Below are 17,406 nucleotides of genomic sequence, written 5' to 3' on the forward strand. Positions count from 1 at the left end.
TTCTGAATGCACTTTGCACTGTTTTTGCCATCTCTTCGACTGGTATCTCTAACCACTGTGCTAGCTCTGAAATCAGCTTGTCTTTGATATTTTCTCCTTGTGTTTCTGGTACCGCTCTCAGTCTCAAATTCACTTCTCTCTGCCTGAGTTCATTCATAGCAATTAAATCCTTCATATCTTCCTGTGCTTTGCTTAATTCTCTCATCTCCATTTTCATTTTCTCTTCTTCCTTTCTGATGTCCTTCATCTCTGATCTTGTCTTCTTCATTCCTTCCTCCAATGATTGTGTCCTTTTCACCACCTCCTTCAATTGTCCTTTCAGTTCTTTTACTGTCTCATCGATTTTTTTATCCATATTTCCAATTTTATTATCCACATGTTCTAGTTTTGTTTCCAAATTATTCTGACTTTGTTTAATTTCAGCAAACATTTTTAAAATCTCCGTCTTAAACTCTGTTTCCTGTTTGGACCCCTTTCTGTCTGATGGTGTCCCCTCCGCCCCTTTCTTCCCCGGATTAGACATTTTATCTCAGTTTTACACCCTCTCCTTGTTTTCAAATATTTCCACCAACCTCCTCTTTTTTCCTCTTCTTAATTTCCAAATTAAATATATCACAAAATACCAATAATTATTTTAAGTCCTCCCTTTTGCACCCTTTTTAAATTTCAACTCCAATATTTGCAAGACAGCAATTGACTTAATTTTAGTTCATCAATAGTTCAACAATAATCCGTTTTCTTCTTGCCTCCAATCAGGCTAATCCGTTTTAAATGAAATAAGTCATCTTCTTGCCTCCATTCAGGCTAATCCATTTTAAATAAATCGTCCTCTTCTTGCCTCCAATCAGGCTAATCCACTTTTGGGGTTAATCAAATTATATTTATCTTAAACTCCGGGGTCCAAACCCAATAGTCTCTATCAATTAGTCCCACCAAAAAACCAAATTAAAAACCAAATTTTCAATTGAAGACAAAAGCAGGAAAATCAAATCGGTCCAGTGCCACAAGGAGCTTCAGGGTAGAGAACCAGCCTTCTATCTAAATTCCCTCCTCCAAATGGGGGGGGGGTTTCCTGAAAGTGCCAAACGTGGCTGAAGTAAAAAAACAAACAAAAAAACCCTGTAGTTTCTTTGTTTGCCACTAGGGGGTATGGCTTAATAGTGTGGCGTAGTTTCCAAAAGTTTTTAATCCAAGATTTAAGGGCTATTTTAACTTATTCCCCACAAAAAAGAAGAAGATCCGTTGCAAATAGTATCAAATAGTTAACAATCCCAACTTCCTAGTCCAGAAATATTTTAACTTTAACTTTCTTAGCTATGTTGTAGAAAATGCTCAGTGGTAAATAATGGCGTCGAGGGCTTCTCTTCCGTTTGGCAATCTGTTGTTCTATTCGCAAATGAAAGTAAGGAAGCACCTCTTTGTTAAATAAAAGCCCCCTCAGTTAAACAGAAAGCCTCCTTTTAAACAATATTTATCTTCTGTTTCCCCCTTATTTATAAATTGCTTGAGATGTTACTTCAGGCAAGTCACTTTATAACTTTAAAAGTATCTTATGGGGAAAAAGAAACAATAACCTCCAGGGTGACTCACTTTCCTTTAATGCCGCTCTGCGAATGGTGCTGCGTCTTTGCCGATTTCGGCCGCCGGCTGAACTCGGGAGAGATCTTCTTTTACTCCCGGGGACTTCCTTATTTAATCCTGAGTCGTTATTTTAATTTTAGTGCCGGATTTCGATGTTTTTTGAGAGCGAAGCGCTTCCACGGCAAGCTCGGGGCTTCGCTATTTGGAGGTAGATAATGGCGTCCCTCGACCCGCTGGTCCGCTCCGCCGTTCTCTTCACTTCTACGAAGCTACCTGACGGCCGGGCGAACCGCTTCTGGTACCGCCGGGAACCTGACCTTCTGGACTCCCACCAGAGGTATTTTCGGGGGCTACTGCGCCCTGTAGCACCCCTAACTCCTCCAAAATAGCCTGGGATTTCCCTCTCGGAAAAATCCCCGCTTGCAACGAGATCGCGCTCCACCGGAAGTCCAACTTCTACCCTTAACCATGGATCGCTATGACGACACTCATTTTAAAAACCCCTACTCTTTGTAGGCTTTCACAGCTGTGATATACTGCTAATAGCAATCTTCTTAATTTTCAACAACAAAATAACAATACATATTGCTCCCTTGCTTGCCACATGGAAATATTTGGGCTCATGTTCCCATCTTTGTGAACGCAAGTGTGCACAGAACAATTTATTAAACTGTTAAACATGTACATATGGACTCTCCTTAAGGGTGGGGGGTGTTAACTCTTGCCCTCCCAGATTCCTTCTCCAAGATCTTGTAGCTGAGCCAGTGTCCTTTTAGTTCAGCCACAAGACAAGGCTATTATACAGGATGTGGCTAGCTGAAGATGCTGCTCTGTTGCGATTCTCTGCTCTAGGCTAGCTTAGCTGGGTGCCTTAGATCTGAGTCAATGCACTAGAAATTTTTTCACGGGTTACTGTAAACCAAACCAAATAACTTGAGACATTTTGCCAAATTTTAAAAATCCGCCCAGGGGAGAAATTTTAATCATGAAAATAGAGGACCTGTCTGAGAAAAAGGTCACATGGAAAAGCAACCCAACTCTCTCTAGGCAGGAATGAAACTCTTCCCTCTTTTATATGATCCTTCTGGGCAGTTTTTATCCCCCCCCCCTTCTGCACCTTCAAGTCCACCCTCTCTGCCTTTGTGGTACAAACAGCAGGGCCAGAGTCAAGCTGTACAGAAGAGACTCTTAACCCCCATAAAACACTAGTCCCCCCTCCTGTGAATTGGGGTCTCCATGTGAAATTTACCTCTCTGAAGATTTCTGAATGACTGAACATCTGAGGAAGCAAAAAGACAGGCTTAACAGGCTACAATGCAATAGCTAAAAAATAAATCTTTTTTTACAAAACATCAACATAACATAGCATCTGTTGTTTCCTTATTTCAAGCAAAAGATTAAATCATAGAAGACATAATTGCAAAGACGACAGCTGTAGGCCTAAGTAGTGATGTTAACTATTGTCCAAAAGATTATTCCCGATAATATAATATCACTAGGCCTACGGAATTAAAACAACTACCGTATTTTACGCTCTATAGGACACACTTTTTCCCCTCTAAAAATTAAGGGGAAATGTGTGTGCGTCCTATGGAGCGAATGCAGGCTCCTTGGCTTCAGTGATAGCAACGCGAAGCCTCCAAAGCGCAGAGGGAGCACTCCCTCTGCGCTCCAGAGGCTTTGCATTGCTTTCGAAGCCTGCAGAGCAAGACTCTCCTGGCTTCAGCAGAGAGGGAGAGCTGTGCAGCGCCCCTTCAGCCAAGCGGGAGGAGAAATGGAAGGGGCTCTGTTTCTCCTGCGGCTTCGCTGAAGGGGCGCTGAGCAGAGAGGGGGAGAATTTTTTTCTTGTTCTCCCCCTCTAAAACAAGGTGCTCCCGTAGGGGCACCACAGAAGATGGCCAACAATACCATCTCTCCAGCTCACACGAGGTAATTTAGAGGCTGAGATGGGAGTAATCAGCCTCCCAAATTCTTCCCGGTGGAAGGGAAGATGCAGACTCATCCGCGGCTGCCCACAAACCACCCCCGAGTTTGTAAAGAAGGAGGGGGTGGGGGCACTGGATGGAAAGCCCTCAAGAGAGCTCGGATCTCCTGGACGCTGTCTTCGTGAGCGCTCCCAGTTCCATTTCTTATGATTAAAAATTGGATTTAAGATTGTACATGCTTTGGGCCAACAAAGGGTATTTAATCTGCCAACTACAGCCACTGAAGTGCTAAGAGCGACAGAAGGAAGAAGATAACATCAAAGAATAACATCTAAGCCAGTGTGTTGGAACAGAACGGAAAGGGGGGGATAAAACTTTTTCTACTACAATACCACCTAACAACGCCCCCCCAGAAGAACCGTCTACACTACCTATAGCAAGTGAGATCGGAAAATATAAACTGTGTGGAAATAATAATACTAACTGAAGCCTTTGTTATTTTAAATACTTGGAAGAAGGTAAATGACTCTCCTGTGATGCAATATTTAATCGGGATCTGCCATTATGAGACAGACTGAGTTGCAGAGATTATTAGTCAGAGGGGGAGGCGAGCTCTTACTTTGTTATCATATTTGTACTTCAAGTCCGACTTGGCAAACCTCCCCTGGAAAGACTAATGTTTGGTGCAACCTGTCTGAGAAAATTAATGAGCAAATGCCTAGATTTTATTTCATCGGAACTGGGAAAAGATGGTGTCTGCCACCAGAGAAGGACTTTTGGATGGATTCGGCATAAACACCAGCGTGTGAGGACATACTGCAAGTAAAAGACTTACCAGCTGCAAAAAATAAAAATAAAAAAGGAGAGTCACACAAAGTTCACACAGAAGCATATTATTGCACGACTCGGAGGCTATGAAAGAAAGAAGGATAACAGCAGGAAGATTTAAAGAAGGGACTATTGGGAACTTAAGGCAGTAGAAATATAAGATGATTGGACCCCACTGAACTTGAAGCATGGGAACCCCCAACAAAAATTTGGCAAAATATTTGAACTTTATGATATGTATTTGTACAATTTGGAATATTTAATGGGATTTGATTGGATTGTTAAAATGGAAAACTTAATGAAAAACTCTTTTTTAAAAAAACCAACAAGGTGCGTCCTATGGTTGGGTGCATCCAATAGAGCGAAAAATACGGTAACGAGTTTAGCTGTGATTCCTGCATTGCAGGGGGCTGGACTAGATGATCCTTGGGATCCTTTCAAACTTCGCTCTTCCATGATTATATGGAAAAATCAGAAATGGTAAACCATGCTAGAAAATGGCGGAATACAATCATTCAAAATCCACAAATGAAATGGGGGTCTGAACTGGATGGATGAAGAAAGGTTTAACATCTGCCCCAAGTAAACTGGTGGGGAAAAGCTGTTGAAACTGGAATTTCCAAGCAGAGGAAGAATCGGCAGAGCTTTGCCATGTAATTCCAAGGGTCTCATGCAATGGGAAGTCTTCCCTCCTGGAATGGGGCTGATCTCCTAAGAACTGGGGGAACTCTGAGGAGATGGGGATGGCTGAAGCACGAGAAATGGCTGGTGAGGTTGAAACTCTGAGGAAGAGGCGGCTCAGGCCTTGGCTCTGCTGCTGGGAGACCAGCCTGGCAGGAGGTGGAGGAGGGACTGGGTGCTTGCGGGTGCCCTTCTTAACACACTTATTCCTTATACACGAGAACTCGACAAGATGACATTGGACTGACCCTGCAGGATCCTCCCTAAGGGGTTTTGTAATATATTGTATGGCTCTGAAGCTTTTCCCTACAAACAAGCAGTATATATTTTATGAAAGAAAGCAAAATCGATAAAATTAAGGGGGAAAGCAGGATAATAGTCTATTGGCAGGAAAGGAACTCAGACTGGTGTGCAGGTTCTTGGCAGGGACAAGCTCTGCCCCCAATCCAAGCCTTCAACCTCCCTCCCAGTTCATTCATGGGACATCGAAATGACCCAAACACCACTAGAGGACTGTTGCCCAGAGTGACGCCATTGATGGGGGTCCCAAAGTCTGCAGAACAGACGGTTCAACACCCATGAAATATCAGTCCCCATCCCTCCTGTGAAATTGTTCCTCCCCTGGAAATTTACCTTTCTGAATCGGTTTTCTGTATAACAGAGCATCTGAGGAAGCAAAAAGATATAAAGTGTAAAGGCAACACTCTTCCACCAGAAATAAATCTCCATACAAAAGTAACACTTCATAACGTGGCATCCTTAAATTCAAGTACAATTATTAAATATTAATTAAATTGTACATAAATAATTATAAACATGAAAATCATAGGAAGCATCTATGAAAATAACTAAAGCTTTAAAACTCAGCAATCATAGTACGAAGATTGGGAAAGATTGTGGAAAACAGATTTAAAATTTACAGGTTGTTCCCTTTTAAAAGAAAACTACATGAAAATGATGTATAGATGGTACATTACACCAGTACAGATTGCAAAAATGTACAAAACTGGGTCAAATATATGCTAGAAATGCAAGGAAAAAGAAGGGACTTCTTATCACATGTGGTGGGATTGTAGAGAAATTTTTAAAAAATTGGGAAATGATGTATAATGAGTTGAAGAAAATGTTCAAATTAACATTTGTAAAAAAGCCAGAAGCATTTTTGTTAGGGATTGTAGGTAGAGACCTGCCAAGGAAAATGAAGAACATACTTATGTATGCGAGAGTGGCGGCAAGAGTCTTAATGGCACAAGGATGGAAGAATGAATAGGTAAAGGTAAAGGTACCCCTGCCCGTACGGGCCAGTCTTGACAGACTCTAGGGTTGTGCGCCCATCTCACTCAAAGAGGCCGGGGGCCAGCGCTGTCCGAAGACACTTCCGGGTCACGTGGCCAGCGTGACATCGCTGCTCTGGCGAGTCAGAGCCGCACACGGAAACGCCGTTTACCTTCCCGCTAGTAAGCAGTCCCTATTTATCTACTTGCACCCGAAAGTGCTTTCGAACTGCTAGGTTGGCAGGCGCTGGGACCAAACAACGGGAGCGCACCCCGCCGCGGGGATTCGAACCGCCGACCTTTCGATCGGCAAGTCCTAGGTGCTGAGGCTTTAACCCACAGCGCCACCCGTGTCCCTCCGGAAGAATGAATAAACCCCGACAAAAGAACAGTGGCAAGGGAAGCTAACATACAAACTGCGTGATAAGGACAACTGTGACTTTAAAGAAGAATGGGAACCTTTTACAAGTATTTAAAGAAACAACAAAATGAACTGGACTCCTTGGCAGGTTTTCAATAAACATACACAATTTTCTTATTGTTAACATAATAGATAGATAGCTTAAGGATCTTTACCATTTTATAAGATGCAGAGAATAATATGTGTTGGAAAAGCAGAGAGAGGAGCTGAGGGAAATCTGGGTGGGAGGGAGGGGGGGAAAATGTGGGGGGGATGAGGATGACATGTTTTTGATAATTTTTTAAAAACCAAAAAAACCCTCAGCAATCATAAAGCAAGCTTACAAATAAGAGAATAAAAATATTCAGCATGAATCCTGCTGGTCTCTGAACTTTGCCCCTAAATTGGGCTCTATATTGGAGGACTGGATGGGAGGCAGAGCAAGAGGAATCCCGTAAAAGGAGGCAGAGGGGAGATGAAGGCAGCCTTAACACCTTCCCCAAGTAAAGTGGGGGGGGGGGGCAAAATTGTGAAACACATTTAGAAGGAAAGGTTGCTGTAGAAGGACTGGCAGAGCTCTCATGCAAAAGGAAACCCTTCCTCACTAACCTTCTACAAATCTTTAAGGTTCTTCACAATAATAATTGTGCCCTTTGGGGCTCATGTGCTCTTGCTTCCTCTCTCAATGGGGGAACTCTCAGGAGATCTTGAAGGCTGAAGCCCTAGATATGGCAGCTGCAGGGGGACGTCTGAGGAGGAGACGGCTCAGGCCTTGGCCCCACAGCTGAGAAACAAGCCTGAGCAGGAGGCAGAGGCGGAACTGGGGGCTTCTTCATGCCCTTTGACTCCATTCAGAGCAGAAGAACCTCCAAAAGGACAAACTCAGATTGTGCAGACAGGGAACCACAAGGAAAAGGAGGTTTCGTAGAATTGTAAGCAGACGCACATGGGAGGAAAAAATCCTGACTTTGCTCTACACTCTGGTTCAGGCTTTCTTTACAGGATCCAGCGTCACAATATACATGGGCCATTCTGGGAGAGAGGAAATGAAGGCTGGAGCACCAAGAAGGAAGGTATCCTGGGGTTACTCAATTCCATGCAATAAGAGCCTGGCATGTTCAGTTCTGAAGTAACAGAATTCCCAGTGTGAAATCCTGGCAGCCATTTTTCATTACCTTTCCATTGTTTCATTGTATCCTCCACAAGGTGATTTAGATCACAGGATTCCAAGATCCTGTTCCTCAGCTCTGGAGGGAAAGCCAGTGGCTTCTCTGGACTCTCTCTTTCCTCATACCTGGTGAAAAGAAAAACAGTGAATGGCCCCATTGTGGCCCCATCTCCCTAATTATTGCAGGTGATTTCAATAAAGTGATTTTCAAGAAAATGAACAAAGTGGAAGTTTATTTCCCATCAGCTTTATTTCTACCACAGATGAGACCTCAGTCCAAAACCCCTGAGGACAGCTGTCAGTGGCTTGCTAAACAGCACAAGGGACAGGATGTAACCCCAAGTGACACCACCGGAGGGCTTCCAATGATGCTGTCCCGTAACAACTTTGTGGGAGGGTCCCAGGAGGAAAGAAACAAACCCCTGAGGTGGAATGCCTGCAACCCCTCCCTCCCTGAGCTTCTCCAGAGGATGTGAGTGATGTCCAAAGCTGCCCAGTGTTCAAGAAGAGCAACCTCCACCCTCCCTTCATCCCCTCTCTCACCCAGGAAGGGCACAACCCCATGCCCCATTGGACTCTCCCTCCAGAGGCATCAAACAACCGGACTTTCACCCCCCACTCAAGACCACCTTCAGCTTCTCATGCTGGAAACGCTCCCAAGAAAAAGAACCCACCCATTCTACACCAACAGAGCTTTCCTCCCTAAGTGCCTCAAAGGAGCTGAGTTACCAGAGTTGAGGGGCTTCTAGTTGGACACTGAAATATGTCCTAAGCTCTTCCGAAGCATCTTTGGGACTTTCTCTTCTAGATGTTTGAAATTACCACAAAGTCCATGAACAGAAAGTGTGAGGTGCTGCAGGGAGTGAGTCCTATAGTCTCCCCCCTGCAGCCCCTGGAGGGCCATGTCTGAGATTCTTGCATCTCAGCTTCAAAGAGTGATGCTAATGGAAATGAGCCAGATCCACTTACCTCTGCAAGGTCCTTCTCACATCCTAGAGGGAAAAAGAGAAGGGAATTCACTGCACACCACAGGCCACACTAGGAAGACCCCCTCAGACCCTGCCCCTCGGATGTCAGTCTGCCTGGCACATGCCAAGGTTTTGGGTAGGGATGGCGGAATCAGCCAGTTTGGGTTTCTCACAGCTTTTATTTTCCCAGTGTGAAATTATTAATTGTTCCGATATCAAGTTCTCCAAATTTCCACATCAGTTTGCCATTATTGTTTAAAATCCTTATGAAAACCCACCAGCATTTTAGGGAAATTTCACATTTGTGGGTTCAAGAGACGATTCACACCATCTCTAGTCTTAGATTATAATTTAGTAACTTTAATTCAGTTTGCATTGTGCAATTCAGATGTAAGCAAGCCTAAAGGATAATCCTACCAGGGCACTGTCCTAAACTGTCTTCCATAGAAGTGCCCAAATTTCAAATTCTATTTTCCACCTGGAAGTAAAAAAAAAACACGAGTCCAAGTGGTTTTGTCTTTGCCCTGCCGCTTTATCTCAGGAAAAACCTGCTCCTTAGTGCAACATCAAAGCAAACGTCAATCCGGAGAAAACCTGGCTGAGGTTTGCTCTAATTCAGCAGTAAACAGCCGGTTTTCCTGGAGGAAAGGGGTGGGACAAGCAGCAGTCTGGATGAGTCCCTCTGTATTGCACTTTGCTCACTGTGACTGAGCACCATTTTGGGCCGATCTGTATCCATGGGGAAGGGGATCAACCCAGAAGTTGTGGAGGAAACGGGAAGAGAAGCTTGGTCAAGAGACTGGCTCATGTTGGAAGGAGTCCTGAACGCATCTTAGACGAAGCCCCCCACAGCTGAAAGGCATTCGGAGACAAATAACAAGCAAAAAGCAGAAGATCAGCTCCCGTTCCATCAAGAATACAGACAAATCTCTAGTCTGCATTCAGGTGAGTTAAGCTTCCCAGGTCTCTCAGGTGTTCCTGTCCATTACAACCTGACTAGAGGCTCCATCAACTCAGCCCCTGCACTCCTTGCATACATGAAAGGGGCAGCCTTTTCCTGGATCCTCTGGTTGTTCCTGCCACCATCTTACCTGCAGGAATTCACCTCAGGCTCCCCCTTGGCTGCTTTTTACATAATAAACAACCACCACTTAATGCCATGCCTACTTTGGACCTGAGAAGTAAAAAGAAAACCTCCCAAGAACAATCCACAGCTATTTCTCCCCCTCAAGATCCAGAGATCTCCTACCTTGTATTCCTTGGAAGCCTCCTCCAGAGGAATCACCTCGTGGTTTTTGTGCTCCTTGGATCTGTCGCACACCAGGCAGATGGGGACTTCATCCTCCTTGCAAAAGAGCTTCAGGGGCTCCTGGTGCTTCTCGCAGACTCCTCTTTTCCCTCCTTCCTCCTTTCCCTCTTGAAGGCTGAGATTCTGGGCTATTTCTGCCACATTAGCCAGTTGCCTGTTGGGGATGAGGCCCCTTCTCTGGACTGTTTTTCTGCACTGGGGGCAGGAAGCCTCTGCCTCCGATTCCCCCCAGCACTGGATCAGGCAGGATCGGCAGAAGTTGTGCCCACACTCTGCGATGGTCACTGGATCCTTGAAGTAATCCAGGCAGATGGAGCAAGTGACTTCGTCACAAAGATTCTTGACATGACCCCCTGCAGCAGCCATGGCTCCCTCGCACCAAAGATCCGAGTTAAGTTTCACTTTCTCCCTTTTCAGCTACTGGGAGTTTCCCTTCCTGGAAATGACTCAGTGATCACATGATCTTTATTTTATTTTTTAAAACTAATATGTCTCCAGTGCTTTGCAGTTCCTTAATGTTTTCTCAAGGAGCAGCGAATGCTTTTTGATTGTAAGAATTTTGAGTTGAATAAAGGTTTCTTTTCCTCTGTAACAATAAGGGAATAAATATTTGCTATCAGTAAAGTCCCCCCACTTGTCTGCCCCCCTGCATTGCTCCCTGTGATGCTCAAAACCACGGTATAGTCTGCTGTATTGCTTCCTTTTCCAGCCACAGTGAGATATTATAATTGTGTTCACCGTCTCTGTACTAATGTTGTTTCTTTAATTTTACTTTTATGTTGTCTCCCTGCTGAATGTAACTTTGTATCTCTGAACTAAATGTAACTTTTTAAGTGTAAAATGTACCCACTGTCTTGCAAAAGGAGAAAATAATGAAAACCTGTCAAATGTTCAAACCAGTGAATGCTTCTCTCTGCGAGGGAGCCTTCCCAGACCCGCTGAAAGAGGCGGTTATTAAACCGCTTCTTAAAAAAAATATCTTTAGATGCTGCCAACAGGGCCAACTCAACCCAGTCTCAAACCTTCCATTCTTGGGCAAGGTGATTGAGCGAGTGGTTGCTGAACAACTCCAGGCACGCTTGGAAGAAGCGGACCATTTGGATCCCTTCCAGTCGGGATTCAGGTCTCATCATGGGACTGAAACTGCCTTGGTCGCGCTGGTTGATGATCTCTGGTGGGCTAGGGACAAAGGTGAGAGCTGTTTCCTAGTTCTGCTGGATCTCTCAGCGGCCTTTGATACCATCGACCATAACATCCTTCTGGACCGTCTGGTGGGGCTGGGAGCTGGGGGCACTGTTATGAAGTGGTTCCGCTCCTTCCTCCTGGGCTGTGCCCAGAAAAGTGGTGTTTGATTTCTGTGACCCAACTTTCCAGTCACACCTTGTGGCATCCTGTTCTCACTGCAGCCAAGCAGATGCCCAACGGGAAGTCTGCAGCTGCGATCGAAGCGCAAGAGCCCCTCCTGCAGATCCCAGCAACCTGGATTCAGGGTATTCAGAAGCATCTCTGCCTCCAACCGCAGAGGCAGAGCACAGCCATCATGGCCAGTAGCCATTGGTAGCCCCCAGGAATTTGCCTAATCCACTTTTAAAGCCATCCAGGTGGCAGTTTGGCAACATGAGGAGGGGGCGGCAGCAAGAGGGTCCTTTGGGGCAAAGCAGAAGTCCCACTCTTTCTCCCCGGGACCCTGGGAACTGTAGTTCTGCGGGTGGAGGTTCATGGAGTTCTTGGGTGGCTCACAGAATTGTAGATTTGGAAGGGACCCCAAGGGTCATCTAGCTCAACCCCCTGCAATGCAGGAATCTTCTTGCCCAACACGGGACTCGAACCCACAACCCTGTGATTAAGAGTCTCACGCTCTATCAACTGAGCTACTCATTCAGTTCAGTAAGCTTTAGTTGAACTTCCTGCATTTCAGGGGGTTGGACTAGGTGACCCTCGGGGGTCTCTTCTGTTCACAGAGAAATCTGAGGGCTCCCTTGGACAAAAAACAAGGACACCAGCCAGGAATACCAGAGCAAAACAGCAGCCAGTAGGCTTGGTCTTTATTGAAGACTTTTGTGACAGGACTCCCACCTGCCACAAGGTGGAACAAGATGGAAGCCCCGACAAAAGAGCCCCCAAACTTTTATTAGCTGCTAATCCCCATGTTACACCGCCCCAAACTACATTACTAATACATCATGGTTACATCATGAAAGGGGAGGTCTGGTGGCAGTAATCTGAGCATCCTGGACCCTGCCCCATGGTTCTCCTTGCCCTCTACGAAACACCCATCAAATGTAACAAGAGAGATATTTGCATTTCCCTGTTTCCCAGCCAAGTTAATCACACCCTTTTGTCTTCATCTGAGTTGGTTATTTCTGGAAGGGCTACCTGTCTGGCACTCAGGTATCAGGAGGCCAGGGATTATCACTCAAGCAGAGGGGCTGCTGAGTAGCTGAGCTCACATGTCGATATGAATTTCTGAAATTTCCCCCTGTGAGCCAGTACATTTATCAGTGAATTCTTACCTTTGGTATTGTGCAGCAGAGGCCCTTTGAATAGATATGATGATGTGTTTTGTGGGGACGAAAAACAAGTCACAAAAGCGATTGTGCTGATTTTGGTAGTGGGCTGCATGTGCATGATATCTGCTGGAGGGGCAATCCCCTCCCCCAACCTATACATAAATTCCTGCAACACTTCCAATTCTTGGAATTGGAACCTGAGCAACATTGCCGCTGTTTTAGGACTACAACTCCCGTCATCCCTCAGCACTGGCCATGGTAAGCCGGGGCTGATGGGAGTTGGAGTCCAGCAGCAAGAAAACACAAATATATGGGGGGTGGGGGAAAGACACGCGTTTCCAACCCCCCTTTCTTTTCCCAGGAATTTCCTCCCTTTCCCCCACCCCGCCTCGCGGGCCTTTGTTTCTCCCAGGGTCGGGGTCGGAGATGATTCTGGGATCCACCCCAGTTTTGTGCAGGTTGCAACCTCCAAAGGGGCGACGCCGAAGGGGCTCGATCCTCCGAAAAGACTTCCTCGCCAACGGGTTGCGCCTGTGCGGAGTCACTTCCTGCTCCGCCTTCTCCCGGGGGAAGCCTGGTGGGAGAGGGGAGACCCGAAGTAGCTTTTCCATATATGCTGTATAGATTGCATCTCCGGAAAGCGGGAGGATCTCCTGGGATTTGAGGGATCAGGTGAGTTAACTCGCTTGCAAGGGGCTGGGAGGTGGGGCTGCGTGCAGTGCCAAAAAACAGGAGGAGGGAAAGGGAAAGGAGGATGTCATTTACGAATTTCTAGATCTATAGAAATAAAAAGAAGCCACAAAAGGGGGGGGGGGGAGAGTCAAATATACGTGTGGTAGAAACGTATGGGATTTTTTCCCCAAAGCTGTGCAGACAAACAAATTACAAAAATACAAATCCCACACATTTCTACTACACATATATTTGACTACCCTCCCCCCGTTTTGTCGTTTCTTTTTAGTTTTGATTTTCATACTGCGTTTTCCACATTACTCCATCTTTAAGTTATTCTTTAGTTTCTCTGAATAATACATCTAACTGCTTGTTTTGCGTTAATCCTACTAATGAGCTTATTTGCATAAATGAGTTTTTCAGATACTCCACAAATTCTCCCCAATTTTTAATTTTAAAAAATTCTTCTCGGTTTCTTATTGCACCCGTTAACCTTGCCATTTTGGCATAATCCGTTAATTTAATTAGCTGCTTGGCTGCTACTGCAACTTTTTCCCATCTCTGGGCAGTGATTTATGAATTCCTAAACCACACCTTCCTCAAAACATTCCAAGGTGGCATGCAACCTGTGGGAATCAAATCAGCAGAAAGCTTTAACTGGAAAAAATAATCAGTAAATATTGATATTGATTGATTGATTGATTGATGCAGGCAGGCAGGCAGGCAGGCAACTCGTGTGGTGGGCTTCAGAGCACAAATGGTGCTACTGGGCATTTGTTCCATTTTTGTAAAAATAATAAATTTCAGGGCTGCCTCTAATTGCAAACAAATAGCAAGTTATTTTATGGGGACATGGAATGTAACAAAACATGCCGATTGAAGCAGTTTCTGACCGTCCTGCCTCCGGAAGTCCAGGCCTGGGTCAGGGAGGGGAGCCCCGAGTCCTGCGCGCAAGCAGTGGCCCTGGCTGAGGACTTCCTGCTGCAGCAATCCCGAGCGGAGAAGAGATGGGAAGAGGAGGTGAGCCAGGGGGTTTCAGCCAGGTCATTTTTTGGTTAATAAAAATAAATTAGTTTATATACAGTCGTGGCTTGGTTGAGTAATGCCTTGCGACTCGAACATTTTGGCTCCCGCATGCCGCAAACCCAGACGTGAGTGTTCCGGTTTGCAAACATTCATTGGAACCCAAATGTCCAATGCAGTTTACGCGGCTTCCGATTGGCTGCAGCAGCTTCTGTTGAACTGTTTCTTTAAAATGTAAAGGTTCATCATTGTTTCACCCAATGTGTATACCTTTAAGGGGCCAGAGCAAGGGCCAGAGTGAACTAACGAGATCCAGCTTTACAGCTGCGATGCATAGCAGGTGCTGTTGAGTTGCATTGATTAAGCTGTGTTGGGAATTGGCTGCAATATATAAGGAGCAGCACCTAGCTCTGCCATTTCACCCTGGGGATGGTTTGGTCGTGTTTGTTTGTAGATGTATTTGGTGTATAAGGAGTTTTTGTTTTTCTTATTAAAACCTTGTTTGAGTTAATTTTGAGTCCCTTCTTTTTCTAATGCATGCTCTCCCCAGCAAGCTCTCTGCAGCGTTACTACACTGCGAAAAGCCAACATCTTTGGTTATGGGCCCAGCTGCTGAGTGGATGACTGCATATTTTTGGACTCTGAGAAAGGTTTGAAAACTCCTTCTCCTGTTAGCGTAGTTTTGTGGGTCTGGAAGAGTTCCAGAATGGTTGACCGGGTTCCTGAAGCGGAGAAGGCTCTAGTCTTCCCACAGCTGACAGATGAGAACTATAGTTTATGGTCTTTTTGGGTGGAGGCGCTTTTGACCTCTAGAGATGTATGGACCTATGTAACTGATGACCCTCCTGACCCTGTAACTGATGCTTGGTCGAAAGGAGATGCGAAAGCCAGGGCGATAATTAATTTGGCAGTCAGCGACCAGCAAGTAGTTTATATAAGGAATAAGAAAACTGCCAAAGAAATGTGGGACAGTCTTGCAGCAGTGCATGTTAGAAAAGAGTCAGCGTCTGCATTGACGTATTTCAAGCAGTTGTACCAGACGAAGTTGCAGCCTGGTGGTGATTTGGCAGCACACTTGAGACGTCTGGAGGCAATACGCTGCGAATTAATTCGAAGGGACATGGAGATACCTGATATTCAGTATGTTTTTATCATCCTTTGTTCCCTTAATGAGGACTTTGATGGTATAGCTAGCCAGATATCTGCCGTTCCACCAGCACAATTAACTGTGGAAGGGGTAACGGCAAGATTAATGGGCGAGCTGGACAGAAAGGAGGCTTGTGCCATAAGCACTCCTATTTCCAGAAGTAATGAGGGACGCCACATGCAAACTTGTGGTGATACGACTGCATTTAAAGCTGCAAAGCGTTGTTGGTTCTGCAATCAGCAAGGACATTTTGCAAAGGACTGCAGATCCAAAAGAAAGCAAGGTACTCCCAAGTCTGTTTCTGTTCGTCAGTCACGGTCATCAGCCCAGCAGCCAACATCGCACCGTAAAGACAGAAACGAGCCACAAGCTCTTCATGCTCGGACAACAGGTCGTAAAAGAATTAAAGGTGCCAAGTGGAATTCTTTTATTGTAGACTCAGGAGCTTCTCAGCATATCTGCAACGATCGAAGCTTGTTTATTTCTTTCGAAGAGGATATTGGTAATGTACATTTAGCCAATTCACAAGTCTTGCAGTCGCTTGGCAGGGGTACTGTTAAACTTGACTCTTTAAACATTACTATAGCAAACTGCATTTACTGCCCATCAGTGGACAATTTATTATCAGTAAGGTGTTTTGCTCGTCAAGGCATAACTGTGCGTTTCTTAAATTCAATGTGTGAGTTTTTTGAGGGGAACAAACGTCTGTTGTATGCCTGGGAATCTGATGGTTTATATAGACTGTATTTTCGCACCTACTCCCAATCACCTATAAATTGCAGAGCAGCACAGTCAAGCCAGGGGTTGAGGAATGTAAGGCCACATTCCGGGTGTGTCCATGAGGTGCACAGACTTTTAGGACACCTGAATTTTGCTGATGTAATTAAGACAAAGAAGATTGTTAATGGCCTCAACTTAAAACCATGTAAATTCTTTATGCAATGTCTATCCTGTTGCAAAAATAAGATCAAGGTTGCACGCAAGGGTAGGTGCTCAGATAGGAAAGTAACTGAGCCATTTGAGCATGTACATTGTGATTTAGTTGGGCCACTCCCACCATCATTAGGAGGTTCTAAGTACTGGCTTACCCTGATAGACCAGTATAGTAGATACTGTTGGACTTATGCAATAGCTGAAAAGTCCCAAGCATTTGAGAAGTACAAAGTTTTTTGCAACTGGGTAAAAACGCACTTTAACAAACCAATTAAGAACCTGTTTTCTGACCGGGGTAGGGAATTTGTTTCTGAGGATTTTGAGAAATTCCTGGAAGCGCAGGGGACTACTCATGAGTTATCTTGCCCCCGAAGTCCCTGGCAAAATGGGCTTGTTGAAGTTGCGCAGCGTGACGTGCAGGCAGGGGTTAAAACTTATCTGCACGATGCTAATCTGCCCAAAGACTTTTGGGCTGAAGCGCTTAATGCTTTTTGCTTTGTTAGAAATCGAAGTTATCATTCTGGTTTAGATGTCACCCCCTATGAGAAGCTGTTTAAAAAACGCCCTAATCTGAAATACCTACACATTTGGGGTTCAGATGTAATTATGCATTATCCTGCTAAGCAGAAATTAGGTGAGCGTAGTGTTCAGGGAAAATTAATGGGCTACCAGCAGGGGGCGTACAGAATTTACATACCAGCAACTGGCAAATTTCATATTACCAGAAGCATGATACAAACTGTAAATTGGAATGGAGTTGCTATTTTCCAAGATACCGATGGTATAAATGAAACTGAGGAAGAAGAGGAAGCAGAAGCAGCAGCAGCAGGAAATGGTGCTTCTGAATTAATGGGAGAAGACAAAAAGCCTGTTGAATCTGATAATTTGTTTGATGATTTAAAGTTACAGGCACCTGAGGGGAGGTTAGATTCTCTTGAGTTTTCTGACCGTGAGCTTAGCCTACAGGCACCTCTTCAGTCTGACAGT

General features: G+C 45.0%; 1 protein-coding gene and 1 long non-coding RNA gene across 2 annotated transcripts in view; one reads left to right on the plus strand and one right to left on the minus strand.

The window, feature by feature from the left end:
* The window catches only part of LOC310672831 (zinc finger protein RFP-like), a 32,053-nt gene extending 21,441 nt beyond the window's left edge, over positions 1–10,612 (minus strand). Inside the window, exons 1-5 of the mRNA XM_083430487.1 lie at positions 10,075–10,612; positions 8,847–8,849; positions 7,865–8,030; positions 5,649–5,681; positions 2,831–2,860 (exon numbers count right to left, since the gene is read on the minus strand). Coding sequence (XP_083286613.1) covers positions 2,831–2,860; positions 5,649–5,681; positions 7,865–8,030; positions 8,847–8,849; positions 10,075–10,500 — 658 coding nt within the window. The 5' untranslated portion in view covers positions 10,501–10,612. The remainder of the gene's footprint in view (positions 1–2,830; positions 2,861–5,648; positions 5,682–7,864; positions 8,031–8,846; positions 8,850–10,074) is intronic.
* LOC310671206 overlaps positions 1–17,406 on the plus strand; it is a 103,262-nt gene that overhangs the window by 52,079 nt on the left and 33,777 nt on the right. The gene's annotated exons all lie outside the window — the stretch shown is intronic.

This window comes from Podarcis tiliguerta, assembly GCF_965153285.1.
Source record: "Podarcis tiliguerta genome assembly, chromosome: 2".
Lineage (NCBI taxonomy): Eukaryota > Metazoa > Chordata > Lepidosauria > Squamata > Lacertidae > Podarcis > Podarcis tiliguerta.